This window comes from Ammospiza caudacuta, chromosome 5 (genome assembly GCF_027887145.1).
Source record: "Ammospiza caudacuta isolate bAmmCau1 chromosome 5, bAmmCau1.pri, whole genome shotgun sequence".
In the NCBI taxonomy this organism is placed as follows: domain Eukaryota; kingdom Metazoa; phylum Chordata; class Aves; order Passeriformes; family Passerellidae; genus Ammospiza; species Ammospiza caudacuta.
The window spans coordinates 5,197,673-5,212,259 of NC_080597.1; the positions used below are offsets into that span (position 1 = coordinate 5,197,673).

The 14,587-nt window shown below is 42.8% G+C and overlaps 1 protein-coding gene across 2 annotated transcripts in view; it reads right to left on the reverse strand.

Annotated features, from left to right (window-relative positions):
• The window catches only part of CACNA1C (calcium voltage-gated channel subunit alpha1 C), a 454,710-nt gene that overhangs the window by 113,104 nt on the left and 327,019 nt on the right, over positions 1 to 14,587 (reverse strand). For both annotated transcript variants that reach the window (XM_058806025.1, XM_058806026.1), the window contains exon 10: positions 5,271 to 5,361. In XM_058806025.1, the coding sequence (XP_058662008.1) occupies positions 5,271 to 5,361 (91 nt within the window). The remainder of the gene's footprint in view (positions 1 to 5,270; positions 5,362 to 14,587) is intronic.

Here is a 14,587-nt window from a genome sequence, read left to right on the forward strand (position 1 = left end):
TTAGAAAATTAACATCCTGCTTCTATTGGAAGATTATATATGCTGACACCCTGCACAGAACAGATTACTCCTGATTATGAGCAATAGCCTGTCCTCAGGAATCTGAGTCCTGCACAGCAGTAACCCCAGAGGCTCAGGGAAATTGCTCACTATTGGGAAGCTCTGGGTTTAAGAATATCCTGCAAACTGAGCCCCACTGCTCCTGGCTCTGGGTTTGTCCCACTGGTGCTGCTGCAGAGGAAATGTGTTTCTTTGTGCTCTCTCTGCACCAACAGGTTATGAAAGCTGTGACACATCAAAATAAGATAAGTTCCACTCCCAAATGCTGTCCTTGAGGAATAAAAGCTGCTGTGCCTACTGCAGGGCAGATGTCAGCCCAGTACAAGGCAATACCATGACAGGAATAATATACTGTGGAAGTTCTGGGGTGCTTTTCAATGTCCTGTGGAAGCCTGCAAAACCATTTTCAAATTCAGATGCCTGATAAAGTGTATTTCCTTAGGAAATGAACTGTGCTGTGCCACAGCAGTACCATTGCCAGCAGAATTACACCAGAAATCATTATGAATTATGGGTTGGTTTTGTTTTGTTATAGTTCTAAAATTCTTAGGTTAGTTTTAAAATTCTTAGAGTCCTGAAACTCCTGTTTGTTTGAAGGCTGGCATTACTCCAGACAGGACAGGTGACAGAGGCAGTTTCTATAGTATGGACACTAGAGAAATAAAAGCCTCTTTGAGACAATTTATCAGTAGGCAATAGTTTGTGTTTGAGAGGTACTCTCCTGATCTCACATAGCATATGTCTCTGTGGAGCTGAGAAAGGCTGTCAGAGAAGATCTCCTTTTCCAAAAGGCACATTTGAGCCTGGCTTCTCAAGCAGATCTTTCTGTCAGTCACAGACCCAGCCTTTCAAAACTACAGATTTTAAAAGAACAGAAAGAATAGTGAGTAATTCTAAGTTGCCTTCAATGAAAAAGCATTTTCTTTCAGTCTCCTGGGCATCTTTTTCCTTTTATCAGGAGTGCATTTTGATGGCAAGCTCAGCCTGTAACTGTAGTGGTGGTGCTGGGGTGTTTAGACATCCTAGGCAGCCTGATGTCAATAAATAAAGAAATATATTGCCTTTGACTTGAAAGGCCCACATTGCTTCAGTCATGTCTGCCCAGAGCAGCCTCTGCCCTCTGGGAGAGTGTGTTTATAGCAGGGCAGTGGGGATTCACAGCCACAGGGTGAGTTTAGAATGCTGGTAAAAACACTGAGACTCATCTGCAACAGGTGAAACTCAACAACTGAACAAAAATGTTGACTAACCATTCCAACTGCTCAAAAGTCCAGGCCTAATCTTCAACTAGAGCAAATCAGGATGACATGACTGTATGCTAGTATATTATTAATGCTAGTATATAAAAAAAACCTAGGGCTTGATGAGGAACTTTTTTAAAAGCTCAACTGACTTCCCACATGAATTTTCACTGTTCTAAAACACTGGGCCAAATTCTGATTCTTAGGTTCCAATAAAAGAACACACTCATTCAAATAAATCATTGCTTATGTTTTATATGTTCCAGTAGGAATATTGACCTATGGGGGGTTTGAATGAGGATTCAGTAAAAAGAAGAGTATTTAGTATTCCTTGAAACAATGACAGCTGCTTTCTTTGCCTGCCTGAGTGTGTGATACAGCAATAAAGAAACCAGAAAGGATTCTAAGCCTCAGAATCAGAGGCAGGTCTGAGTTAGCCCATAACTAAGGAATTCCCAGATCCACAGTTTGAAACAAATATTTTACAAAAGCAGGCAGCATTGGCAAAATTTGTATCTCTCCAGAATTTCATAATCAGTGATACAGCCATTCATTTTCATGGAGGATGGAGCCTATCCATCTCTTAGAGATGAAAAGCAATCTGAGGGAGGCCTTGAGGATTCTCAACTGTCCTTGGGGAAGGACTAAACAAACCCTCCTCAATAACAGATTTTGATTTGCCTACTATACATCACCCATTTCTAGATGAAGTGAAAAGTGGCAAGGAAACTTTTTCTGTCTGAATTGTACATGTCCTGCTCTGCTGAAACTTTGGGCCCTGTTTTAACATTTAAAACATGAGAAGAAGAAATTAAATTCTGTTTTCCTGTAATTTTCTTATGTCTTTCTCCCTAAAATACATTGGACTTAGCCAAATCAGACTTCTCCTAATGCCAAATCAGGGTACTGCCATCCTCCTGTGAGCATGCTGGGCTATTTTAAGTAAACTCCATTCTAAGCCATGATTACATTTAGAGTTGGGTTTAACTTCAGCCCTCCTGGCCACATTCCAGCTAAGATAATTATGTTTTGGTTGCCAAAATTCCCAATGCAGTTTCTGCACAAAGCAAGTTATCCCTCATAGAACGCCTTAAACACTTGTGCCTGTTGTTTTTAAACACCTGTCACATTCTACCCTGAAGGTGGCTGAACTCTAATGCTGTGAAAACAATCCCTGCATTTACAGTTCATAAAGTGCTTTAGGACCCTTTGGGATTAAGAACATTAAATGAATGCAAGCTGTAATATTAAAAATACATGAAAACTTAGAGTAGCTGCTGCCATTCTTTTTGGCACTGTGTCCAGATGTATGAGGGACTTTACTACTCTGACATATTCTGAAGAAGCAGCACAGCAAAGCAAAACCATCCAGGAGGTTCCTGGAAAGTGGCAATGACAGCTTTCTGACACAGACTGTGGAGGTTCCCACAAGGAATGATGTGCTGCTCCACCTCATACTAACAAGCAGGGGAGGCCTTGTTGGAGATGTGAAGGTTTGGGTCAGCTTTGGCTGCCGCTCTGGACCAGATGAGCCAGGGTGGTCCCTTCCAACCTGACCCATTCTGTGAACCATAACTGCAGAATAAAGAGGGTTCTCCAGAGTGGATCCAGCTGATGCTTCCAGAACAGTGCCAAGAGCACAAGCAGCTTGGTGGGGTGCCAAAGAAAGGGCTAAACTGCCCCAGTGCTGTGAAAACATCTAGCCTGGTTCCTGCAGGAAAGGGTCCATAATCTAAAACACTCAGCAGGTTCCCAACAGCAGGCAGGTGGAGGAAAGTGATCACAAATAATTTCCCTGGGGGCTTGTAAGTCTGACTCTTGAAGGACTGACTGACTCTTGAAGGAAAGCAGAGATTGAAATTACAACATATTCCACATACCATATCTTATAATGCAGATCACAGAATAACAAAGAATTAACTAAGATGGAAAAGATCTTTGAGATTACCAAGTCCAACCTCAGGCCTAACATCACCTTGTCACTCAGACAGACCATGGCACTGAGTGCCACATCCAGTCTTTACTGAAACACCTCCAGGGATGGTCACTCCCTGCAGCCCATTCCAATGTTCAATCAGCCTTTTTGTGAACTTGTTCCCAATGTCCAAGCTAAACCTCCCCTGGCACAGCTTAAGGCTGTGTCATCCTGTCCTGCTGCTGTTGCCTTGGAGAAGAGCCTGACCCCACCTGGCTCCTCCCTCCTTTCAGGTACCTGTGGAGTGACAAGGTCTGTCCTGAGCCTCCTCCTCTCCAGGCTGAGCACTCCCAGCTCCCTCAGCTGCTCCTTGCAGGATTTGTGTTCCAGACCCCTCCCCAGCCTCGCTGCCCTTCTCTGGACTCACTCCAGCCCCTCAGCATCGCTCCTGAGCTGAGGGGCCAGGGCTGGGCACAGCACTGGAGCTGTGCCCTCACCAGTGCTGAGGGCAGGGGCAGAATCACTGCCCTGCTCCTGCCCACACCATTCCTGAGCCAGGCCAGGAGCCATCACTGGCCTTCCTGCCCACCTGGGCACTCTGCTGGCTCATGTTCAGCTGCTGTCAGTCACAACCCAGGTCCCTTCCTGCCTGGCCACTGTCCAACCACTCTGTCCCCGGCCTGTAGTTTCCCAGATCCTCCTTTTGGCTTTTTAGGGATTGCTGTCACATTGTCCAGCTTCCAGTCATCTGGGACCTCCCTGGTGAGCCAGGACTGAGGATAAAAGATGGAGAGCGGCTTAGAGAGTTCTGCCAGCTCCCTCATCCACCCTAGGATGGATCCCATCTGGTTCATTCAAGCAACATCCAAGGGCTCAAGGTAGCTCCCACGATAGGACAGAGCCTCAAAATACTTCAGCATGATACAAGCTATAGCACTGATATGTTTATGTGTCAAGGAAATTGGGAGGGAATAACTGCCCCACAGATAAAGTCCATTCTTGTTTAAATAATGCAAAAGGGAATAAAGGACTCCTCTTGCCTATACTTGCTCTCTGTGAGGCTAAAAAGTACACCACATATTATGGCATTTCTTAACTGCTATCTCACATATTCTCAATCATCTCCACTAATTATAATGGTGTAATTTCAAGGAGGCATTAATCCCTCCTAATTGTTGTATTTCTTTATCACTTACAGTACCCTGTTCAGCATTTAAAGGGTGTAATTTGGTCTGCAGGATGGGAGTTACCCTCAATGTATTTCTATTACAAGACACTGTAAAGTGTGCAACAATCTTTAGAAAAACTAAAATTGACCAGTCATTTCCACTCTTCAGTGTACATATACTAGTTTTGAAAGACTATCACCAACGAGGAATTTTAAAATAAGAACATTCTTATCCACCCATTTCTCTTTTAGATATTATACAAAACCAGACCTGCTTATCCTGGGCACTCTGTTCCTTATTTACTTTTGTGAAAAACAAGAGGTTCTTCACTAATGTGCAGAGTGAGTTTACATCACAATTAAGATAAGAACCTGGATCAATAGATCTTCTTTGGCCTCTCCTTTCACCCCCTGTGGGTTTTGCTCATCTTGAAAAGCCTGACACTTGCCTGGCTTTCCCCCCAGCTCAACCCAGCCCCTGACACATGATCTGTGTGTGAGTGTGACCGCAGCACGCACAACTCTCCCAGGACTTTTCCTGGGGAAGGCAATGAGAAGCTCAGAGAAGAAGAGAAAACAATTCTTATCTCTATTCACTGCTCCTGTTGTTTTGCACATGTGGAATGTGTTATGGAGATTGTTTACCCAAAGTGATTTGTTAGTTAGATTCTGCTGAGGGTTGTTTGGATTGATTGGCCAGTTGGGTCAAAGTTGTGTCCTGTCACAGGTTTTTCTTTAGCATAGTGTCTCTTTAGTATGTAATTTAGTATAGTATTAGTGTAATATAGTATAGCTTAATGAAGGAACTGTTCATCCTCCTGAGTCATGGGGTCAGAGCACATTACTCCCATGCCAGGGCTCCTTGGGATGGTATCTGGGTACTCACGCCAGCCTCGCGCCGCAGTTCTCGCCTTCCATGTCCGCTCCGGGCACGTTGTCGGTGTTCACGGACTCGGTCTCGCTGGTGGGCATGCTCACTGCAAGAGTCAAAGGGAAGAAAAAGAGAGGGATGGCCATTAGAACCTGGCACACCTCCTAATGAGTGCATGACTGAAGGAGCTGGCTTCATGAAAGGACTCTCAGGTGCCGCTCCTGAGGATTAAACAATTTGCTGAGCAAGCCTAGTGCCTTCTTGTACAGAGCAGGTTGGGCAGGTAGATTTCAGGAGCATAAAAGTAACTAAAATGCTAAAGAAGAAGCAGCTGCTCTCCTTCTTTCAGAGTCAATTTCTGGAAATTTTATGAATGAGAACCACTGGAAAATAAAAACCCTGACAAACCCAACAAGAAGCTTCTGCTTGATTCCATTGAGCATTAAAAAAAAAAGCCTTTTTACCTGCAGCAGCCCAACCACCTCACTGCCCTCCAAAATCTTTTGTGCAATGATTAGAAGACAAATAAAAATTACCAGGATTGAGATACATGCAGATAAACAGCTTCTGTTAGCAAATACCACATGAAGAATATTGATGGCTCATCTGTCACTTACTAACTATGAATGTGATTCAACCTCACACCTAGAAACTGGCTCTAGAGCTGTAAGAGAGAAATTCAGACTCTCTGACCCATTCAAGTATTACCAACAAAGGAGCCAATGAATATGGACTCTGGTGCTGCTTTATGTTGAGTCTCACAGCTAAGGGCTGGACAGAACCTTCTAGGCTTTTACTGAAGTACCATGAAACAAACATCAAATGGAAGCAACCTTAGGTGTGAATCTCTCTCATCTAGATTCAAGAACCTGGTTTTAGCTCTTATCAAACCCCAAGATTTTATTTGCTTCTACAGACCAAAAAAATTCCCTTAAACCCACCATTTTCATTTCCCCAGTTGCCCACAGCTCCTCCAAGCTCCGATCTCTCTTTACACATAATCTTAAAGGCAGGAAAATGGACAGGATCCAATATGTGTCCTGTTCCCTCCTCACCCATTTTGGAATACACAAAAAAAGGAGAAAATATTATACTTAAGATTGAATGATGGAGGAGTTAAACAGATCTCCCAGGAGCCTGATAGAACTTCAGAACATGACCTGCATTAGCTGTTGGATACATATCTCAGATGAGGCTTGAGAGTATGTGCTCTTAGCTGTTGGAGAGATTTCTAACAGCCTGCAGGAATATGTAACTCAGTAGTAAGAATATGTCTATTTGTGGGTCATTGCTGCAAAATGAGTCAATGTGGAAGAAATTGGTTCTGCATTTCAATTGGGCAAATGTTCATGGGACCATGGTCTTCTTTCAGGGGCTAAAAAGACATCAGAAATGTTCTTTCTTTTAAAAATGTTCTGGGTTACAGCTTTGAAAGCATTATGGTAGAAATGTCCTTCAAAATGAGCTATCTTTCCTTCATCCTATCACAACAATTCACATACCTCCAACACACTTACTGGGAAATCTAAAATTCTTGTACTGTGTTCTCAGGACCACATGAAATAATGGACTCTCTAGCACTTTTGACAGAACTATGAAATATTGTACTCTAATGGTGCCTGCTCCTTTATGAAGACAGGTATTTTAATAATCTTGTCTATTTGGAAAGGTAAATTAAGGAATAAACTGAATTCATGTTCTGATATACATGAAACAGTCAAGTAAGCTATGAAAAAAAAACCCCAACATTCAAAATTATTTTTTTTTGTCCAGAGTAAGCCCTGCAGGAATAAAACCAAAATGCTGATATTTCACAAGTCAGTTTGGAAGATGAGGTAAAACACTTTCAAGACATATTTGAGCTTATTTGCAAATGGAAAACTATTCTGAAGACATTAGCATGAGATTGATTTGCAGAGCAGCTTATCCTGAGTGCATGAAGAGGACACTGCACAAGCAACAGACAAAGCCAGGCACTCACATGCAGGAGAACACAAATGTGATTTATAGGCCAGTCTGCACAGAGATATACAGACAGACACACAGACACATGCAGTGTGGACACAGAGTGCAGTGGAACATTACCATGGCTTTCTGTGGAGTGACTAAACCAAGCAAACTTTCCTTTCTTCTCATCAGGCAAACCAGCTGGAGGGCTTCCTTTCACAGACAAGATGGTCAGTGTCAAGTACCAGGAACAAGACATCAACAGAGAACATGCAGCCAGTGACAGGCAAAAGACAAAAACAAGGAACTCAGCTTACACCTGATATCCACTTCTGTCTGAAAACTTCATCATGTGAGTTAAAAGTGCAAAATGCAAAACAAAGGTATACAGAGGTATGAAATATCACTAACAGATTGCCAGACCATAGCTCTCACTTGCTTTCTATTCTTTTTATATCCAGTTCTTGAGAATGTGAGCTTAATGAATTTAAGTTTACGGGTCATATCCCAGAGACATCTTGGAGTGTGCCCTGTACTTCCCTCACCTTACTGGTGCAGAAAGTCAAACTTAGTAAAGTGAGAGGTGCAGGGGTACTTGGGCTGAAGAGACCCCATGGATCACTTTGCTGGCACCACCTCACAGCATTTACACCTCACCTCATTACACTGCACTGATGGAAAATGTTAAGGACAATCAAAAGTATTAGCATGGTATGAAATATTAGAGGAATGATGGTCTAGAGGATAAAGGTGAGGACAGAGGGGACATTAGGGCTGAGTTCCCCAATGCTATGTGCTCTCAGAATTACAATCACTTTACCTGGCACCTCACACCACCTTCATTCATATCACCAGGGCACAATCAGGTGTTCAGTGCTGCGAGGTTTATTCAGGCCAGTTAACAAAACCAGGAAATAGAAGATACTGCAGAAGAGTTGTGCATAAACTGGGGCTGAATATGAGAGGAAGTAGACCAAGTACAGCCCAGATGGCTTTCTTATCTGACTCAGTTCTCAGAGAAGCCAGACCCTGTGCCCACACCCTGGCTCCAGTCTAGAAACAAGGCAGGCATTTTTTGCAGTCCGGGTAATTAATTACTGGAACCATGTACCAAGAATGCTGGTGGTAAATCCACCACAGGAATGTTTTAATCAGGAAGAGATGTTTTTCCAAATGGTGGGCTCAAGTCCAGACCAGAGTTGTGTTTAGGACCATGGCATACAGACAATGCTGTCTCAATGGCCATTTCCCCCCTGTAATTTTGGGAGTTGAGACAAAGGCAAAAAAATATGCAAAGGCTGATACAAATCATGGTGGCTTTGCTTACATGGGAATCTCCTTTTTTTAGATGCATCATTGTATCCATAACCCACTAGAGTTGATGAAATCTCCCATTAGTTACATATTCTCTAGGTAGCATAGATGGCAATTCTTTTAAAGGGAAATGAAACAACTTTATAAAGGCAGGCAAGTATCTCATGGTTTCAGAAGAGTGCACATCATAAGGACCAATAGGTTTGATATTCTGTATCCAGTTCCTTCCGAAGCCTTTGCACTTCTTACACGTTGCCACAGTGTGGCTCATCACTGAACAGAGACCTTTTCTCCTGGACTACCTAAACTCCAATTTCACATCACTTACATGGCATTCCTGCAGCAGTTAAAGCAGCAACAAAAGCCATACAACAGCTTCCTTAAAAACAAATCTGAAAAAATGCTTTGTGTTATGTTAATCCCAGCTCTGAGACCTAACAGACAGAGAAAAATAAGAGCAGAGTCTGCAGTCTGTGGCTGACTAGGCAGATGCGCAAGACCCTTTGAGAGCCTCTGTTCCATGTCACTGGCATCAAGCTCTGATACCAGCTCTGCTCTTGCACTAACATATGTCCCTCCCCCGATGAAATGCCCCATGGGCATGCAATGAATTATTGGATGGCAGGTTGCCAAAAGACAGCCAACCCTGAAACAGAAAGCTGGCACAAGCAAATATACCCTTCTGTGCAGCCCTGAGACGATTTTTCCTTCACACGCTTGGAGAACAATATTTGCTTCTCAGTTCAGAAAAATCATTTCCACTGTTGCATCTTGCATTTATGAAATTCTTGTCATCTTGGCAGTGGAAGTAGTTTTAATATTCAGATTTATTTGCATGGATTATATAATGCTGTCACACTTCTTGCTGAATCTCACTTTAATACTGTGACATTTTAAGACTCAGAGGCAATCATGCTTGGGCAAAGGGTGCCCAGTTCCAGAAACACAGACAAAACAAACTTTTCACAGATTTTAGTGGGACATGTTACTACATAACTTTGCAGATCTGGGCATTACCTATAAAACTGGATATATTGGAGGCTATTCACATTGTCTGACTTCCCCTCTCTGATTTAGCTGTTTGAGTTAGGCTACAGAGACAGATAGAAACCACAGGTTTTCTGAATGCTGTGCTGATGTGTCCCTCAGCTGTATGGACTGGTTAAAGAAGACATTTAGTTTAGATCCTTGGGTTAGGCACCTGACTTGAAACAGTGGGACTATCCAGCAGTAGTCATAGTGAAAGAGTCTTGCAGTGGGTTTTCAGATTTAAAAAAAGCCTACAATACATTTGATTGACTTGTATAATATGCTCCATCAGACTCAAATTTCTCCAGTATGCCAAAGTCTACTGGTAATTAATTACTTTGCAAAATATGGGTGTAAATAACCCTTTTTGCCCACACTGGCATTTGAGGTCAGAGAGACCTGAAGCCACTTGCCCATCCTTTCACTTAATTGTGTCACCTTGGCCATATGACCAAGCTTTTGTAAATACCTGTTCAGTTTCTGTGCCAGGGGTTGTAATTCTGCAGTTGCCCTGCCAGCCTCTCTGGGAGGTGCAGATGACACACATCACACTAAGTGCTAAGTTCTAGAGTTATTACTGATGCTAATGTCTCCCAAGTGGGACTCTGCACAACTATAAAGGAAATCTAAAGAGCAAAGTAGTCTTGTGAGTTCTCCAGCTGAATTTAAGGTTTCTTTCCCCCTCAAGCACAACAAGAATAAATTGCAATACCAAGTCTGCTTCCTTTAACAGTATGTGCATCAAGTGAATGACTTTGTCTCTGGTAAAACCCTGCTTCCTGTGGTGCTTTTCATGCCCATCATTTCATGAATGAGTCTATGGGCAGAATATCAATTGACTCGTGTTTTTTGGGTGGAGAGCTCTCATTTTAATTAATATGTGAATATTGCCTAGCTTTCCTCTTCTGCCCGGTTTGCAAATGCTGCAGTCATTCATCTTACTCATTAATTTAAATAAGATACAGCTTTCACTCTGTTGCATGCATGCAGTGCCTTGGGAACAATGAGTGGCTATGCTCTTAAATGCAAGCAGCATCCAGAAGGTAAATTGCAGAGGTAAGACATTAGTTTTCCATGGATGTCCTGATTTTGTCAGGAAAATATAGCAGATGTGACTGGGGAATTCTTTAGTGTTTTCTGCTTTCAAAAGGAGCTCTGTGACAGAAAAGTTTTTACAGGAGAAGAAAGGGAACTTGAATTATGTGTAGGATTTTGGTGGTTGAATGCCTCCCAAACTTAGACAATGTGTCAATAAATCTAGCACAGTAAAAAATACCCAGAAAAATTGTGAAAATACTTAGAAAAGTATTTTCTAAGGGCTCAGAGACCAATACTCATAAAGGACAGTATTATACACTATATTACATTAAACACATGTAACATACACACTTTGCATAACCTGATTTTGGATGATGCACAGATGAATACAGCAAGGAGAATGAGCTGGATTCACCTTTTCACTCAAGGTCAGAGAACACAAGGATGGCAACAGAGGCATGAACTAATTGCCAGTTGCATCCACTTCAGTCAAACAGGAAAAGGCTTTTGGTAAAAACACCTTTCCAGCCATGGAAGGCACCACAGCCCCTGTGCAGGGCCAGGACCTGTGATCACACCAAGGCAGGCTGGGCACTGGGCTGGGCACAGAGGCTGGTGCAGTGTAACCCTGCTGTACTGAATGGAACAGCACAAAGCAGGAGCATTGCCAATACTGAGATGGAGTGTTATATCATCAAATGTTTCATTCATAGATAGATTATCTATTTTACAATATAAATTGCAAAGTGTATATTTTATTCATAAATGCTTGTTTTAACTCATCCTTCTCCCCTTCCAGAGAGTCACCATATGCCCATACACAGGTTGAGGGGATATAGCTATGGGCTACATAAATCTATATCTTACAGAAGTGAAAGAGGAGAGAGAGTGAAATGTATTAATTGTGCAGGCCTGTGATTAACAGATCTGTCATTACCACATGCAGACTACTGCACACCTATAAATGCATTACCTTGCTACTAATTAATCTTCCTGGGACTTATTTTACTGTAACAAACTCCTCAGCTAGTTTGAACAGCTGCCATTTCCCTTCTTTTTATAGCAATATTGACAGTAATATGCTGGGTTACATAAATATTTGTTCATTACAGCCAGTGAGTGGAATGCACGTGCACAGAGGACCAAGTGCACAGTCAAACTGCTGGCCCTGCCAAGTGACAGCCTTTGCCAGTGGCACACATGTTCTGTTCTGGATTTGATAGGAAGAACTTCAAGTCTCTTTGCATTTCCTGCCTGAAGGACAATGCTTTTCTTTGCATAACCTGTGGTTTGTCAAAATATCTCGTAAGCACAGGGCATGGGACTCACCCAAAAGTAGACTTTGCAGAAAGGAGTCTAACTCTCTGCTGAAAAGGGCAAAAGGGGCAGTGTCCCTGGATAACTGCTGTGCTGCTGAGCAAACACCTGAGTCTGCTGCAGGAGCCCATTCCATGCAGAGAATCTGCCTGCAAGGGCAATGCAAGCGACTCTCTCAGTCCCTGTGGCTGAAGGAGGACAGACTGGCTGGGTCACAGGGGGACAGAGGTGCTACCAGAACACACCTTGAAAGATGTCCCTCTCCTGAATCTGGATCCTCCTGTGACCTCCTAAACTGATTTTCCTGTCTGATAAATGACTTGCATCGTTTGCCTTGCTAGGAGCAACAATTAAGGTGCTAAAGTGCAAGGCATTTATTTGCCAGGACATGGTTTATGGTGTTTCTTTTGCCAGTATAATAATTTTAGCAACCTCTCTTGTTCCCCACAGAATTCTGAAGCAGTTCAAGGATGGACAGACAAAATGAAGGAAAGGCAAAACTACTGAGGATCTATGACTCTTTCAACAGCATTTTGTGAACAAATTACAACAGCCCATTTGAAAGAGCTCAACAAATTTTCTCTCTCATTCTTTATGATTTTTAGTAGAGGAACTAGAACGGGCAGCAGAGCCATCAAATGCTCCTGAAACAACACCACAAAACTATATGTGGGCACAAAAAGCAGGACCATCTCACTAGAAAAACAGAAGGATTCCATTATTGCAGGCTGGTCTTGCAGACACCTTGGAAATGGGGGCATGAGAGCTGCAAACCCTGCAGATAATGTGTTGGGAAGTGATATAAACATTGATCATGAGCAAAATAACTAATGGCAAAGGAAGTGCCCTGGAGACAGCAGAAACCACAAAAAAAACCCAAAACCTCTCTGCTTTTTGTGCCTCTAATAATCATGAAGTTTCTCATATTTCTCACTGGAATTGCTGTTAATGAAAATTGACAGGACACAGGTTTTAACTACAAATGTAGTTTCAAAGCAGCCCATTTGCTGGGTTCTGCAACTGTAGCTCATTCTGCAGTTCCTGTTCATGGGGAACTTCTGCATCTGCCCACCTACACAAATATACACCTGCATGCTGGGGTGGTAACTCTGATTAGGATCTCTACTTCAGCAGCAGCATCTTTGTTCCTGCAGAGCACAGCCCTGTGAATCCATCCTCCCTGCAGAGTCTGGGAGAAACAAAAAAATTATAGAAGCTCCTTCCAAGCTGATCTGCTTAGGTCATCAAAAACTCTCCAGGGAGTCTGGGTATCTGCTTTACACCTGGACTGCTGAGCTTCAAAGTGACTGAGATGCAGCTCTGGCTGTTTTATGACATTCCTGCCTGTCAAAGGCCATTTCAAGATGGGTGATGCCTGAGAACTCGGTGAGTGGCCTACAATTTGTGATCTACAGCACGTAAGAGGATAGGTGGGAACAGCAGGGACTGCTTGGGTGGTGCAGTGGGTGGGAAATCATGTCCTGGCAGCTCTCAATGGACATTTTCCCCAGAGGAAGCCTGCACAACCCTACACCCAGGGATCTTAGGCAGGAATTGTGCCAATGAGAAGGTGTATCTTCTCTGGTATAGAAGAAGGATAGTATTATCCAGGAGGCTGGCTCTTGTTGGCAGACAAAACCAAACAAAAAACCCCCAAACCCTGAAAAAACAAACACCAAAACAAACCAAACGCAAAAACCCCAACAAAACAACAACCCCCCCAACCCCTCCCTCAAAAAAAAAAAAAACAAACCAAAAAACCCAAAGAAAAGTGAATATGATGGGAAAACTAGGCTGTATTATTTCAAAGGACAAGCAGAACAACTGAGTAGTGACTGGGACATAGGCAAAGAGATGGTAAGAAGGAAAAAGTGACTGAGAATTTTAATCTGAAATACCAATCTGCAAGCTGGAAGAGTTCAGTGTGCTCCCTGCATTTGGGAAAACCCAATTTAGGAGTAGTGTTTAAAATATTTAGGCATTAATCTTATGAAGAAAAAACAGCATCAAGGCCCTGTCCATCTGAACAGACAGTGCCTGACTGAGATGAGTGCTCAGCAAGTGGAGACATTTTCTAATAGCAGGATTCATGTGGGATGTGTGAGAAGGCTTATGGATGATGCTTTCCTTGATGGCAAACAATCAAGCAATTCAGTTCTCTGATCAACAGACACAGCAACACATACATTTAGAGATTTAGGTCTCTCCAGAAGCAGGGCTCTGTGAAAGCACCAACCCCTTGGTTGGTTCTTGCACCACACTGAACAGATTCAATCCAGCCTCATGACCTGAAATGGAGCTCACCTCTCCAGTTTTGAAGCCCTGCTCTGTTACATTTCTTCTGTGCCTAGTAAATAAAATGCTTTGGATTTTGTGTGCTGCTCCTGCATGTGGTGTTCTCTCAGACACTTTTGCTAACATATTGACTAGTCTGATACTAGACATTATAATCACAATATCATGAGTCAGAAGCACGAGACATGCTAGCTGGGCAGGCTGTGTGTTACTGTGCAGCCAGGAGAAAAGCAAAAATTGAAGTTAAAGAGCCTTGCCTCTGAAGTCAGCTTGTCAAACATATGATTAAAGCTTCCCTACCTTTTGAGCAAGGCATTGAGAATAGGCTAATTACCCAGAGCCAAACAAAGAGGCATTTTATAGTGGCCTTGAAATAATAGATTCCTGGTTTG